The 15,105-nt window shown below is 53.2% G+C and overlaps 1 protein-coding gene across 1 annotated transcript; it reads right to left on the reverse strand.

The window, feature by feature from the left end:
* Nucleotides 1-89: 89 nt before the first annotated feature.
* CCDC63 (coiled-coil domain containing 63) lies at nt 90-9,806 on the reverse strand. The gene is made up of 11 exons (XM_054219870.1): nt 9,792-9,806; nt 6,011-6,174; nt 5,669-5,858; nt 4,420-4,539; nt 3,752-3,933; nt 3,018-3,199; nt 2,305-2,525; nt 1,771-1,845; nt 1,180-1,372; nt 397-594; nt 90-205 (listed from the first exon to the last, which is right to left on the reverse strand). Exons 1-11 carry the CDS (start codon nt 9,804-9,806, stop codon nt 90-92), a joined length of 1,656 nt encoding a protein of 551 aa, XP_054075845.1.
* Between the last annotated feature and the right edge of the window lie 5,299 nt (nt 9,807-15,105).

Below are 15,105 nucleotides of genomic sequence, written 5' to 3' on the forward strand. Positions count from 1 at the left end.
AAGGGAGCTGGAACGAGAGAGCCGGGGCGAAAAAGCAGAGGGGGAGCTCAAAAGTGAAACTGTTTATTTAACTTGTTCCCGCCGGGCTCTCACACCTTGACGCTATTCCTCCCCTTCTTGCCCGTGCCTGCGGCGTTGCCCTGCTCCTTCTCCTGGCTCTGGAGAATCAGCTGGCGCAGCTGGTCATGGTCCAGCGGCACCTCCACTGCCCAAGAAAATGGCCGCCCCGTCACGCACAGTGCCGTGGGCCTTATATACCCGGCGGGGTGGGGCAGGCTGGCTGGGATTGGCTGGGGAGGGGAGCTGCCAGCGGGGGATTGGCCGGGCAGGCAGGGGGGAACTGCGGATTGGCTGGCTGCACGGCCACGGCCCCTCCCTCCCACCTCCCACACTCACCAGCGTCGATGGCGTCGATGGTGCCGTCCAGGGTGGGGGGCGGCGGGCAGAGCCGGCCCCGATCCATCAGCCGGAGGAGCCCGGCACCATCCAGCAGTGGGTTGGTGAAAGACGGGGTTGAAAGCGAGCCATCCGCCGAGGTGTAGCGCAGGACGGACTCCATCAGCAGGAGCTCATTGGTCTTCTTCTCCACAAGACCTGGGTGGGAGGGAGCGCTGTCCCACAGGGCCCCCGCACCGGGTCCCTGCACCCCTCCACCTTTACTCTGAGGGCGGTGAGCCCCTGGCCCAGGTTGCCCAGAGAAGCTGTGGCTGCCCCATCCCTGGAGGGGTTCAAGGCCAGGTTGGACGGGGCTTGGAGCAACCTGGGCTGGTGGGAGGTGTCCCTGCCGAGGGCAGGGGGGTTGGAACTACATGATCCTCAATGTCCCTTCCAACTCTAACCATTCCATGATAAATCCACCCCCAATTGTTTGCTGAGCCCGGGATCCATCAATTTCCCCGAGGCAGTGCCGTCGGGCAGCCTGCCTCCCCAAGGGCAAGGGCCCAAGGCTGGGTCCCACACCCAGAGCCAAAATGAGGGCTTGGGGGTCCGCTGGGATGTTTATACAGCCAGGTTAGCTCCTGAATTTGCTGGGAATTTGGCACCTCAAATTCACATTAGGGACACCCCTGCATGATGGGGCAGGGGAAAAAAAACACTGATTAAAACACAGTGCGAGTGGGTAATGGGCACAGAAGGTCTGGGCATTGTGGCAGGGGAAGATGGGCAGCTCTGACCCACCAAAAAACTGCATCAGGTTCAGATCCGTGATCTGCCCGTTTTCTCCGAGCTGCTTCATTATGTCCGTAGCATCGCAGTTGATGTCTTTGAACAGGGCCTCCATGCCAGATTTGAGCCGGCCCAGGACTTTGCTGCTCTCTTTGCATCGGTCTTCATACCAGTTGGCTTCCTCAGTGGTTTCCGTTAGTTTTTCCTATTAGCAGAGTTTTTGCTAGGTGTCACACCAGCCCCCTGCTCTCCCTCCCCCCGCAGTGCTGGCCAGTTCCAGTCTGGACACTGGAGATATGCCAGGAGAGACTGTGGGATGCTTCCATCCCTGCAGGGGAAAGGCTCTATGAAGGGGATCCCAAGCTCCCCATGTCGCAGATGAGGCCCCAGGCACTGGAGGACCAGGGCTAGCAGGAGACCCCCAGTCACCTTCTCACCACGCACTGGGAGAAAGGGCTGCCAAAGCCAATGCAGGGCCCTTTTCTGCCCGTGCCTCTACAGCTGTTGGCCAGAGCAGCTTTGACAGGACCAGGCTCCTCAGGACACGTGCCAGGACAGCCAGGGGTCTGCTGCCCTTGCAGAGGGAAATCCCAGCCGCCATACCTCCAGCTCCCGCACAACATGAAGGCTGCTGCTCTCTGCATATTCCTGGTCCGTCATGAGGGACGTAATTTCGTCCTGTTTAAATACAAGCACATGGAGGGGCTGCTGGCTGAATGCCCACCAGACGTGCCTAACAGAGGCTGGGGGACCATCTCTCCACCCTGGGAGCAGGGACAACCCACTTGACCTCTCTGGCGACCACTGTCCCCAGGCCAGGAGGGTAGGTGATGACCCCACAGCACTTTTCGCTCCAGGCAGCCCCACGCTCAAGAGAGGCAGCTCTTGGCCCTCCTGGATGCTGCAGTATTTTTGCTGGGTACACGGTGGCAGCATTGAGACACTTTTAGTTCTGAGAACGCAGCATTTTTCTATGGCAGTTATATTTTTGCGTTCCCCTAATCCCACCCGTGTGGCAGGCTGTGAGCTGGGCTCTGGTGTGGGCAGTGATGCTGAACACACGGGAGAGGAAAAACCCACCCCAGCCCAAAAGCACCCCAGCTGAGAAAGGGGAGAGGTGAAGAGCCTGGAACAGACCTGGAGGTTTTTGATCTTCTGCTGCATCTTCTCCATCTCGTTGTTCAGCTCCGTGGCGTAGCTGAAGCAGGCAAAGTTCTTCTCCTCCTTTTCGATGAAGCCATTCAGCAGCCGGTCAATGTCCCCGTCCTCTGCCAGCTCCAGCAGGCGCTTGTAAGCCACCTCCCGGCTCTCAAAGCTCTCCCCTTGGCTCTGCTTGGCCCGCTGGGCTGCCTTCAAGGCTGAGGGTGAGACAGAGAATCCAGGCTGTGCATGTACCTGCAGGCTGCCATTTACAGAGACTTCCCCTGCGGCTGCTGTGGGATTTGGCAGGGAGCTCGGGGCAGGGGGGAACAGCACCAGAGGGGCAGAAGATGTCTTAATTTCACCTGGAAACTAAGCAGGGAGCTCACTGTCATCATGGGAATGGGGCAAACACAGTTGGATCCATCCCCACAAGGATAAAAGGAGCCAAGGTTGCACATAGGGGAGCTCCCTGTCTCCCTGTCCCTCCCTCTTCCCCAAGGACACCCCCAAGACCCATGGTTTTGGGTGTCCTCACTTGGTTATCACTGTTCATCCTTTTCTTCTATAGGACAAAGGGTGGGGGAAGGAGCCCGCGGGCAGGGGAGAGGTCCTGCCTTTGGGGCGCAGTGCTATAAGCAGCCCCCTCGCCAACCCTGCAGACTCCTGGTTTGCGGTCCCAGTTGCACGTGATTTCTCTCATCTGATACCTTTTTTCTTTTTGGCCTGTTCTTCCAGTTCAGAGCGATCTGTAAATCTGGTGAGCGTGAAGCTTTTCAGTTTGGTCTCCTGGTCAAGAACACGCTCCCGCTCCTGCAGCTCGACATTGTACTGGACAGTGTCTTTGCTGTGCCTTTCGTTCATGGCAGAAAACCTTGCCAGAGCCTCCATCCTGCACACGGAAAACAGCAGGTTACACCATGCTTAGGTATAAGGAATTGTATTCCTGGCCATTCCCAAGCATCTCTGTACCTGACCTAGCAAAGCCCCCATGATGCTGTGCACGTTGCCCAGCTCTCATCCAGATGCAGCTGTGTTAGCCCAAGGCCAGCAGGAGCAGCTAACGTAGCTCTTGGTGGGTTTTGTACTCAGACACAGCACCCAACTGTGGCAGCCAGGCTTACTTTGACTGGAGCTGGCTGGCCAGTGCTCCAGGTCTGCTGCATCTCCCCATGCAGGCTCAGGTGGGACTCAGAAGAAAGAGACTTCTCCATGGGGCAATTCACCTGATCCTGAGAAACGTCTAGGATAGGTGGAGTAAATTACCTTGGAGATACCAGCCTCCCTGCACTGACCAGGCACATAACCCTTAGCACCCAGCTCTAGACAAGAGCAGTGAATCCTCTCTCTGAAGTTGCAATCGGTCTCTCTTTACATCAGTACTCATCACTAGCATCGTCTGTTGGTGCCGAGTTTGACACAGAGGGTTCACAAGGCCACGTACCGCTGCTCGTAGGCTTGTGTGGATTGCTCAACGGCAGTGTTCATCCTTCTCCACTGCTGATCCAGCTTCTTATGGAGCTTCAAGTAGAAGTTATCCAAAGTAGCTTTCCGGATTCGCAGGTTTTCAATCTCTTCTCGAAGCTTGTTATTTCTGGTCAGGATGGTATTGAAATGAACAGTGACCTGGGGAGAGGGAAGCAAAAAGTTTGAAGCTGGTGCAGAACTCGGGGGGTCAGGTCTCTGCTGAAAGACCTTGACCAGGGCTGGGACAAACACAGCCCAAGAGATTTTAAGTTGGTTCTGCACTATCCTCCTCCCCAAGACAGGGGAGGCGACAGTAGACTAGGCCGATCACGGCAGAAACCTGGAGCTAGCACTGTCAAAGGCAAGGTGGCTTCAGGCAGCTCGGTTTTGTCATTAAAACAGGTGCAGACCTTCAGGCTTCTTGGCACGGCACAAATGCTGCATTTGGGTCACCAAGCTTGAAGGAGCCTTTGAGATATTCTGGGAGCAATCAGGCCAGGGGAACAAGCCAGGTCCTTTATGCAGCTTGCATCAACCAAATGCATTTGCACCATTATCTTTTGTCCTGACCAAAAAGCGTTTGGCACACGGGTCCCAGTGTAGCCCTTCACATGGTCTCCAAAGGTCTGCAAAACATTTGCTTACATTGTTTAGATGCATCTCCAGCGTCTCAATCCGCTTCTGCAGCTGCTTGCTACTGTTCGCTTGCTTCACCTTGGCTGCTATCTGGTTTTCCCTCACAATCTTTTTTTCCAGCTCTAGTATCTGCACACACAGAGAAAAAAAAAAAAAAAAAAAAGGAAAGTTTAACCTCCACCCCTACGGTCTGGACTCTTGTCAGGACACTTAGCCAAAGAAAATACCCTCTGTTGACCTGAACTACAGCAACCATGTCATTAATGAGCTCACAGTTATAAAAGCAGCTTTAATCCCAAAGGATCCCATCCTGCACACGCAGGAACATAAACTGTAACTACGAATGGGTTTATTTTCGTGTCACGAAGGAAATGCAGCTGTGTCTGGAGAGAAATTCGGCAGGTGTTGAACAAGGCAGAGCAGCACTCTGTGTAGAGTGGAAGAGGCAACGAGGATGGTTTTTTCATGGTGGCATTGTGCTGGTCAGACAGGGATCTGTGCAATCCTCCCTGGGAATGAGTGGAGGAAAACTTCTGCCAGAAGTGGGGAGCTGCCAGAGGAAATAAATCCACGAGAAGAATGAAGCAGTTGGAGAACAATGAAGCCGGGGGCAGGTGGGAGAGGTATGACTCAGCCAAGCGACCCCTGATCGCAAGCTCACCCTGTTGTGGAAAGCTCTGCAGCACCTCTAGCAACTCTAAACTACCCGAACGTGTTTCCTGACTTTTGTCATGGGTGGCTTGTCCAGAGCAGAAAGCTGCAGGGACCTGTCACTTCAGTAGCACTGGGTTTCCCTTGGCCTCCCAGCCCACCGTTGACCAAATCCGACCAGGCTATCCTCAGGAGAAGCGATGGTACATCCCTGAGATGTTGCTGCTCCTCTATTTGCCGTGTCTCAGGCAGCACAACTAAAAAAGTTACATTTTTGCCTCTTTTTCAGGAGGAAAAAAAAAAGTCAAGAGAAAAGCAAAGGGATGTTGTGTGACCCCAGGCAGGTGTGTGCCATCAAAGAGGAGCTACAGAGACCGGTGGGACAACAAGGTTCTGAGTCAGACCTTACTCTTCCAGCCAGTGCTGCTGACTTGAATGGGGGCCTGGCTCTACCCATTTGTCATTGTCATGTGTCTTTTGCCAGGAGGCAGCATTATATTCCAAGTCCTGAATTATATGCATTTTGCATCAAGGAGGACTCACTCTGTGACTCTGCTCTGCTCTACCATGCTCAGCCAGAGCCAGGGGACGGTCCAGATGCTCTTACCTGGTTGTCCAGGTCAGCTAACAGGGCTTTTCTGTCTCTAATCAGAGAATCATACTGATACTTGGTCTGCAAGAGGCATTGGACGTCCATACAATTTCTGTCATCCAGCATCGCATTTCTCGGAGACGTGATCTGGCTCAGTGTTAATGACACCTCTTGGTGTTCTTGAGTCAGCGACGCTATTTCTTTTCTGTAAAAACAGAACAACAAATGACATCTAGCACAGCCCACCTGCAATGCCGGAGCAGGTCCTTACCCCTCCCCACCTCAGCACCAGGCTCCCCAGATCTCGGCATGGAGGAACTTTCCAAGCACAATGCAGAAGAGCGAAGGTGCACTCACTCCTGAGCCTGCATTTGCTGCCTCACGTTGGCACCATAAGATCTCCTCTTCTCCGCTGCTATCTGAAACTGTTTCTGCAGTCTCCTGAAATCGGCTTCAGCCAATTTTTCTTGCTCCTTCACGGGGAAGTCCGAAAGCTTCCTCCTCAAAGAGGGCCGCCCCCGCTGCCACAGAGAGGGAGAGTTTGGTCACTTGAGGAAACATGACCAGCAGCAGCAGACAGCAGAGCTGGACACAGGGGAGCGGTTTAATGGCACCACCACCTCCAGCTGTTTGTCACCACTTTCAGCTCTTCGCCGCCACCCAAGATATTCTTTAGCACCCAAAACACTGAGCCACACAAACCAACTCCATGAGCACTTCGGATCCACTTCAGAGCAAAGTCCAACGGGTGCTTTGCTCTTGGGTAACCCACCCCCGTGCTACCACCACCCCCCTGGGCAAGGAGGTGTTAACAGCAACCAAAATCAGTGCCTGTTGACGATGGCGCACTGACCGTTGACCACCGAGCCCCAGCCAGCACCTCAATTCCAGGACAGGGCGCAGACCTCCAGCAGCGGGGAGGGCAGGTGGCAGCAGGTTGTCACCTATTTTATCACCCAGCGTGACTGGGAGGACAATGTGAGTCCGAATCAAACACACCCATGCTGGGGACATGAATGAACCCAGCTGACACTGCCCAGGAGCGGAACAGGAGTGCTCACGTGCCTGGCTGAGGGAAGGTGACTTCTAGCTGAGAAACCGCCTAACAGGTAGGCACTGAAGCTGTGGCAGTTAGATCCACCACTATCTGTGTCCCCAGCTGACCCATATTCCCCAACCCTGCCTCCCCCAACACCCAAATCTCAGACCACAGCCTCTCCACCGGCACAGGAGGCCAGGCAGAAACAGCCCCACCACAACCCAACACTTTGCTGGCAAAAGAAAGCCCGGCTCCCCACCGCCGGTTCGGTCACCCCACTGTGGCATTTATTTCTGCAGGTGAGATCCCCACGGCAGATCCTCCATAGCACCTGTGGAGAAGGTCAGCTTCAGATTGCGCTTGAGTTTTTACCTTTAAGCCCCTCATTTCTGCCAGCTAACTCCGCCGGTTGCTCTGCAGACGTCTCGGGAAGGGGACAAGGAAGCTTCCACGGGGCCAGGCCTGCTTTCCAAGGGGAGAAATGAGACATGGGGTAAGGGGGTGATTGTGTCCCTCTGCCTGTCCCTCAGCACCCGCTCGCGTGTTTGGCACATGAGGAAACCGTCACAGATGGCTGCGTGATGAATAAAAGGAGAGCATTTGTAGTGATGTCATTGCGAAACACACTCCTCTTATCGAGTTTATAAGTAGGGGAAGAACAGATGGTTTGAGTTATTCCACCCCGTTCGGTACCTGGGTTTCCATAGAAATCCTGGTGAGGCCAGGCCCCCTGTGCCGGTGGGCAGAGCCCCTGGGGAGCCCGAGCTGGGGACATCGCCTGGATTCAGCCCCTGTCCCTCTGCAGCCATGGAGGGCACTGGGGCCGACCCCGCAGCCCTCAGCCCCAAAGATGGCCCCCCCAAAGATGGTCCCCCCCAGCCCCGCAGCAGCTCCCCAGGGCTCCCCCGCCTCCCCCAAGGCTGCTCACCCCGCCACAGGGTGCTGCGGTTCCTCTCCAGCCAGAGGATGGGACCGCAGCAGCAGTTGGGTATTCCCAAGGAACAGCCCTTAGCTCCAGTGGGAAGCGCAGGAGAGGTGAGAGTCTGACAGGGAGCCAGTCCTTGGCCCTGTCTTGCCCCAGGCTCTGTGGAACAGGCACTGGCCTGGTTGCCACGACAGCATCAACACATCGGGAGTGTGGATGGGTTCTCCAAGGGGACCGTCACCAAGGAGGATGGAGCGGGGGGGGGCCAGGGCACTCCCACCAACTGCATGGGGGGTGCTGGCAGCCCATACTACATGGACCAAAGGGGTTTCCATGCCCCAACCCCCCCCCGAAGTGCATTCTCCGATGTCTCCCTGGCCACATGTCCACAGCGGGCAGAAACCCTCATTTTACTGGTTCCCACTTCTCTTTGGAGTGTTTGAATCGTCCCATAACCTGGGACTTTGAAGCCTTTTGCTCCAACCAGAGAGCAGCACCCTGTGCTCAACCATCCCCTGCAGCACTTCGGGGACATGGAGCTGCAGTTCCCTCCCTTCCTTGCCAGCCCTGCAGCTGGCTCCGTGGGCTCCCTGCCTGGTTTCTATCCTTTTTGCTCCTGGAGAGGCTGCAGTGACCACATCACTGCCATTGCCCTCAGCATCCAGACACCCTTGAGGTGCCCACCACCTGGGGAAGGTCTCCGGGGACCAATACAGGGAACAAATTGAGGATTCAGACCAGCTTCTCTCTTTCCCATGCAGGAAAGCACACGGGAGCAGTGGGCTGAATCACAAGAGCCATGATAATCCCTTCCCCATAAGCTGGAGCGCGTGGCCGGCTCCTTCCCAGGGACTCAGCAAGCCCTGAGATCCCCAGAGGGCAGAAGCACGAGACAGCGCTGGAGGCTGCAGCAGGGCTGTGTTTTGCAGCTTCGGTGTTGCTTTTCTCAGCTCTGGGATGAAGGGGAATAGAGAGCTGCTGAAGGTGAGCAAAGGGCATCCGTGTCCCAGTTTGCAGGGCTGTGGTGAGCTCAAGGCGATGAGCAAAATCCCCAACCAGCGCATCGCTCTTGAGGCTGCGCCTCCCCATTATCTCTAGACTTTGATGAGCTAACAAGCCAGCCATCAAGTTCCAGGCTAATTCACAGCCAGATAGGCTCTGAGGATGCATTTAATTGGAAATTGTTTTCACGGCAGAAAGCAGAATGTGGTGTTAGATAAGAAAATTCGCAACCAAGGGCAGAGCGATGCTGGGCAGAGCCTGAGGGTCCCACCGGGGCCGCAGGAAGTTCCCAGAGCTTTTCATGCTGTTCCTGCATGATCGACGGCTCCGTGGGATAATAACGACAACCTCTCCAGGGATGAGACTGTCACTCCGTCTCGGTGGCCCTGGCTGTGTCACACTGCAGATCCCTTCTCTCCGGTTTGCTTCTTTTCACCCTCAGCAGAAATAGGGCCAAACCTCCAGTTCAGAATAAAGGTAGAGCTGCAGGGGTGGACATTATTTTTCCAGAAACAATGCCACTGGGTGGCTCAAATGCCTGGTTCCCCTTGGCTTGGACTAGTCCAGCCTCAAAATACAGCCCATATTGTCTGTCCTTTTTATGTTCCTTCTCCATGGACCAATTCTCAATTGTTAAGCAAAGAACAAGTCAGTAAATTAACCTATTGAGGAGGGATCTGATTTGGTAGAGTCTGTGTCTGTCACACTCATTGCAGAAGCATTTATTTCACTAAAGGGGACTGTTTTCACCCAAACAATGCTCAACTGTCAGACTTGCTCTGAGTGAGGGTGACTTCATTGTCTGGATGGACCTTTAAGCTGTGGCTGAGCAGAACAGTAATCAGAGTAGGACAAGATCATCTGTAACATCTGAATCCAACAAATCTTCATCTTCTGGGAGAAAGAGAAGAAAAGTGACTTTTTATGCAATTTTAATCTTAACCCATCTTCCCTGATTTAATAGGTACATTTAGCACTGATTGACATGGAGAAATTATTCCTTCAGCTGCAGATTTGGGGTCTGATTAAAACTGCTTGTACTATTTTAAGGGCCAAATTCTGATCTGTGCGAGGAGCGTAAATCCTTCCCGATTTCGCTTCACCAGGTCCAGTTAAATGGTGGCTGCAGGGGATGGCCAGAGCTGGGCTGGCTCTGATCTGAGCTCACCTACCTGGGAGCATCCCATCGACGTCAAAGCAAATCTCTGGGGTAAGCTAAAGAATCAGGCCCATATTTTCATGCAAATGTAATAAATTCATGTTACTTAATGCCTATTTATAACAAATCCAGAACTTAATTCTACTTAACCCGTCTTCGGTGTTTGACACATGAAATCTGTGAGTCAGAGCACTATATATGGAACTGTCAAAACTTTCTTTTTTCCCTCCTCTAAAAGCCTGGATTAAATCATAATCAAACTCCCGTCAGCTCCAGCAGGAGCGCTGGGAGGAGCAGGAAGATGCTGACAACTGCTAAGGCAGCTGGTGATAGGGAAAGATCTTCTCAACCAGCAGTCCAGTGGCAAAACCTTACAGAAGAGGTCCCGAATTCAGACATCTGAAAGGTCCATCTTTGCTGAGATGTCATGCTGTGGACCTGAAGCGATACCTTGGCTTGGGAGTCAGACTTGGCTTGGGAATGGCCTCCCATGAGCACATTCCCTACCCAGGTTTTTATTTCTTTCCTCTGATGAATGGTTACCTTCATATGTGTGGGAACCATACCAGCCTTCAATGGGCAAGACCAGTTTTTGGTCCTAAAAGCACTGCAAACACATCAAGAGTTGCAGACCTGCAGCCTCTTGCAACTGGCCTCAGTTTTGCTCCATCTGTCCCTTACAGAAAAGGTTTATTTCAAAATACACGCCGTCTAGTCTTCCAATGCAAAGCCATTCTCCCCCCGCAAAATACCCCTTCTTCTTGCATGCCCTTCCTTGGCACGCACCCTTCGGGGAGAGACGGCTCTTGTGCCCAGCATCTGAAACAACACCGCAAACTTCTGATGCTATTTTCCTCATTTGACACCTAAAATCGCAACAAAATGAGAGCCAAACATGCCAGACACTCTACGAGCATGCAGCAGGCCACCCTTCTCACACTGAAAATTTACAGTGTAAAAATGACAAGCGCGTATCTATCATTAGAGACAACAAAATAGCACAAAAGTAGCTGGTTTTCACCTCTGGGTATGTTTTTCTTGACAGCCTGAGAGTGCAGCCGCAACGGCCTCTAGATAGCACCGTGGGATAGAGATGTCTCTATGGGCACATGGCTCCAAGTTTTAAGAGTAATTGGTATTAAATAAGGGGAGAGGAGGCTGTTCGCTGCCTCCTCGCTTGCAGCGAAGAGGAATTACAGCTGTAATTTCTCTTCACTCAGAGAGGAAATTGTCATCATAATTTCCTGCAGATGGGTTTCTTCTGAATTGCTGACACTAAGCGGAATGTGATTTTCAGCAGTGAACCGACTCCTTTGTGGCATTACTTGGTATTTTTTAAAGGGTCATTGTAGGAGCAAGTTCCCCAGGCCTTGACTTTGGGAAAGTAAAACTCTTTTCCACTGCAGGCTCGGCCCCTCCGGCAGAGCCTAATAACATGGATTTGCTTCATCCCTCTGTGTTAACTTCCAGACGCCTTTGAAGGCAGCAGGTATGCCGTGCTGAATTACTGCTCAAAGGCTGCCGCCGCGGGCGGGAAAACACAGAAGCAAAATAGCTGAGGACGTGCTGCCGTCTGAAAGCAAGAAAAGACCTCCGAAAATTTCACTGCCCTGAGGTCAAACCTGGCACGTAGCAAGCACTCATACTCCGCGGGAAGATTTTAGCTCAAGCAAGAGAAGAGAACAGAGGAGTCAAGGACAGAGCCATCGCAGAAGCTGCTGTCACACGGGGTCTTGCTTGACCGGGAATGGTGTTCTCTGTGCAGAGATTTTTTTTCGCTGTGAATTAGGCAAAGCTGCACAAAGTAACGCTCTTAGCAGGGCTGCTGATCCCTCAGCGGTTTTGGAGGGACACAGCCCTCTTACAGCATAAAACCCGAGCTGGAGGCAGTCTTGCTCAGGGGCGGGATATGCAATGCAATAGCTCTGAAGGTCCAGCGGAGAGCTTGGCTATGGCCAAGCCGAGCTAATAAATTCCTGCTGTGACCTCCCAGATCCCCTTCTCCTCCAGGGAAGGCTGTTGGCCGATCTAGATGCCGTGCTGGAAACCCTCCGTGCCAGATCTTGCTGGAGAGCACTGGGAAGAGGGGTGGGAGGGCGATCTGTGGCTGAGAAAGCAGCACTTCACGGGGGGAGTCCCTTCCCTGTGCCCTCCAAAGGCTCCCCGTCAGCTCTGGGCAGAGCTGGGTAGCACAGTACAGCCTGTTTTAGAAGAGCTATTTCCAATTAATCATTCCTGATTACCATCCCGTGCACTGCGCTTGATCAGGACTAAGAATACCTTATTAGTTGAACACACTCTGGAAGTGGCTTAAGGCAACTGAGGATTTGCCTATATGAGATCACTCAGGGAAACTATTTTGAATTAACATTTAAAGGCAATTAATTAAACTGCTGTATGGGTGTTTTGCACCATCTGCATTCCATTTATCTTCTTTTAGTTTTCTTTTCCAAATCAAATGAAGGCTACTTGATCTCTGGGTTGGGCACCGGAGCAAAAGGTCCTGGGGGAGCCCACAAGCCCCAAGGAAAGCAGGACAACTGAAATAAATCTGCCTGGAGGGATTGCACCCCAGGTCCAGCCTCGCATGGTGTCAATATGGACACCCCCAGACCTTTCTGTCTCCCCAGTTTTGGCTTTATGGGAGAGGTTTGCACACTCTGGGGTGTCCCCTTCCAACAACAATCACAGCAAGAAACTGGGTGCACCAACTGCTCTTCTTCTGGCTCAGTGACATTAATGCCCGATTAAAGAGATGATGGTATGAGACAGCAAAGTGCACAGACAAACGCAGGCTGCCGACCCGAGGTGGATCAGGAGGGTTTCCCTGCCCGAGCATCGGTTTGGATGCTGGAGCAGAAAGCTGTGGGCACGGCAGCGAAGCAGGTCCATGGGACGAGGCAGAGCAGGGCTCCTTCAGCACAAACCTCCCGGGAGAAGAGTCAGCCCACCAAAGCCACTTGCAGCCTTTTTATTTGATTTAGGACACGTCTCCTGGTAATTACCCTGTCTTTGCCCTGCCATTTTTCTGAAGCAGAATTTCAGACCAGCTTCATGCCGAGAATAGCCGCTTTCCCAGCCTACCACCGGCACCAGAGCCTTTCTCTGAAGAAGGAACAGTTTGTTCTGAACAGTCTGGTCCATTTGCCATTTCTACGAGCTGGCTGGATTTGCTGTTTATTGCCGCTCGCTCAGCAACTGATCTTTTGCAAGATCGCAGCTATTAGTTGCCTCCCCTCCCGTCAGCCGTTGCTTCATGCCCCTCACTGCAGGTCCAAGGCTTTACGAGGGACATCGGCTGTTTTTTGTAACAGGCGGTTGTTACTCAAGAGTTGATTGAAATTGAAGCTTTAAAAAAGAAAACCCCAAGGGTTCGGTCTGCATATTTCTCTTAGTGCCAATCTGAAGCGACTCCCAAGGAAATGCAGAGGTGACACTGATCAAAGTCGGGTTATAATGAGTCCTCCTGGGTGTTTTGCTCTGTGTTAGCACACATTTCTGCGACTGGTTCAAAAGGAAGCTGCACAGCTCGGAGATGGGTTGGAAGAGACAGCCTGTTTCTGACCCTGCTGCTGATGACGATTTACCATGGGTCGGGTCAGGAGTGGCCATCCCTACCGGCCAGGAGCATCCTGTCCCATCAAGCCATAAGCGGTCCCTGCCTTTCTGTCCTGGTTTGAGCGACACAGGACTAACTTCTCTTCTAATGCTTGGGAAAAGCACACTTTTAGAAGACTCTACTGTCTGAATTTGTGAAAATACTTACTTCATAGTCAGCTAGGCTATGTGAGATTCAAGGTCTCGGTGTTTTTGAGTTAGCCAGATGCAGGGATGAGGAGGAGCGAGGCCTGAGCACTTGACCCAAGCTGCCAACAGGATTATTTCGTGCCACGAATGTCACATTCAATATAAATCAGAAGGTTTGCGAAGTTCTCTCTCTTCCTTGGTGGTGGGGGCCCAGAGAACTTCTTGCCCCAGTACCGGCTTTCTCCCTTCCTCCCTAAGCCGCAGCACTCGCAGTGTCCCACATTTGCTGTCCCCTGCTGGGAGTGCACAGCTTCCTGCTGATATGATTGGCTGAGTACAATCCTTGTATATCTTATATCAGTATTGGGATCAATACTGGTTCTTTATTATTATTGTTAATTATTTAGTCTTATCCTATTAAGTCTATTTATATTTTAACCCTCATGTTTCCTTGCTTTCCCCAATTCCCCTTCCCGGGTGGGGAGGGGACATTGGGCGATAGAATAATTGTTTCAACAACAATAAACTGCTGTGGGTTTTCTCAAAACATAACACTATCCCAGTGGTACCTCCCTGGGCAGGCAGAGGCAGGCTGGCATGGCCAGGGAGTGCTGGGCTGGCCGGGCAGAGGGATGCAGGGATGCAGCATCCCCTGCCCGCTCCCTGCTCAGAGGGAGGAGAGGAGCAGGCGGCGGCAGAGCTGCGCCAGTTGCTTGGCAACTCCCCTGCAAATCTCCATCCTGTCAGAACACATTTTTTCCAGCGATTCGGATGGCTTTCACAGGCGCAGGATCAGGCCTGGCTGATCAGGTGGTTTTAAGATATGGCACATGGTACCTGGAGGGGCCAAGCATCCGCTTTGGCCAGTTCCCGGCCATGCAGCCAGGCACGGGCTGCGAAACAAGGCTCCTGATGGGCACTGCACAGCGGGGGGGGCTGCAAGGGGGCTGCTGAGGCTTCCCAGGGCTCCTACATCCCCATTTCTGCCTCTGCTCAGGGGCCGGATGCTCTGCATCACCTACATCCTAGCAAAAGAGAGGGGATGCAGCGGTATCCCCCTCTCCCATCTTCAGGCAACCCTTGAATGTTGAATGGGGCATGATCTGTCCTGGGGCGGGGAAATAAGCAGCTGACATGAGCCCAGGTGAGCTGCTCCCTGGTCCCACTGGCCAGGGCAGGCCCTCCATTTGCTCCCTCTAGGCTGAGAGAGAAGCTGAACTGGGCTGATCCTAGTTCAATCTTTGCATCCCTCCATCACTGCGGGAGCAAGGCTGCGGCAGCACCATCCCCTGCTCATCCCAACCAGGCTTTCCTCTGATGTCTCATGCTTCTGCTGGCCTTCAGCCTGTCCCTGGCTTCTCTGAGCCCCCAAACTGAATGGTCAACTCTGACCTGAAAATCCTCCTAGCTCCTCTGTGACTGCCAAGCATCTACGGTCTTCACTCTGTGTGCAGAGAGGAAGGAGAAGGAAGACGGGCTGGGCTCTTCCCAGCATTTCATGGAGAACACGGACCAGAGGGAGCATCCTCCGAGCAGAGACGGACATTGAGGGCCACACCGGGTTTGGTGGTGAAAATACA

Source organism: Rissa tridactyla, chromosome 13, assembly GCF_028500815.1.
Source record: "Rissa tridactyla isolate bRisTri1 chromosome 13, bRisTri1.patW.cur.20221130, whole genome shotgun sequence".
NCBI lineage: Eukaryota > Metazoa > Chordata > Aves > Charadriiformes > Laridae > Rissa > Rissa tridactyla.

Excerpts from the sequence above, each read along its gene's own strand:
- CCDC63 (XM_054219870.1), bottom strand. Across the intron at positions 5,859-6,010 it reads CAGCAAATGCAGGCTCAGGA|AAAAGAAATAGCGTCGCTGA; the intron begins GTGAGTGCACCT and ends CTGTTTTTACAG. Across the intron at positions 3,200-3,751 it reads ACACAAGCCTACGAGCAGCG|GATGGAGGCTCTGGCAAGGT; the intron begins GTACGTGGCCTT and ends TTCCGTGTGCAG.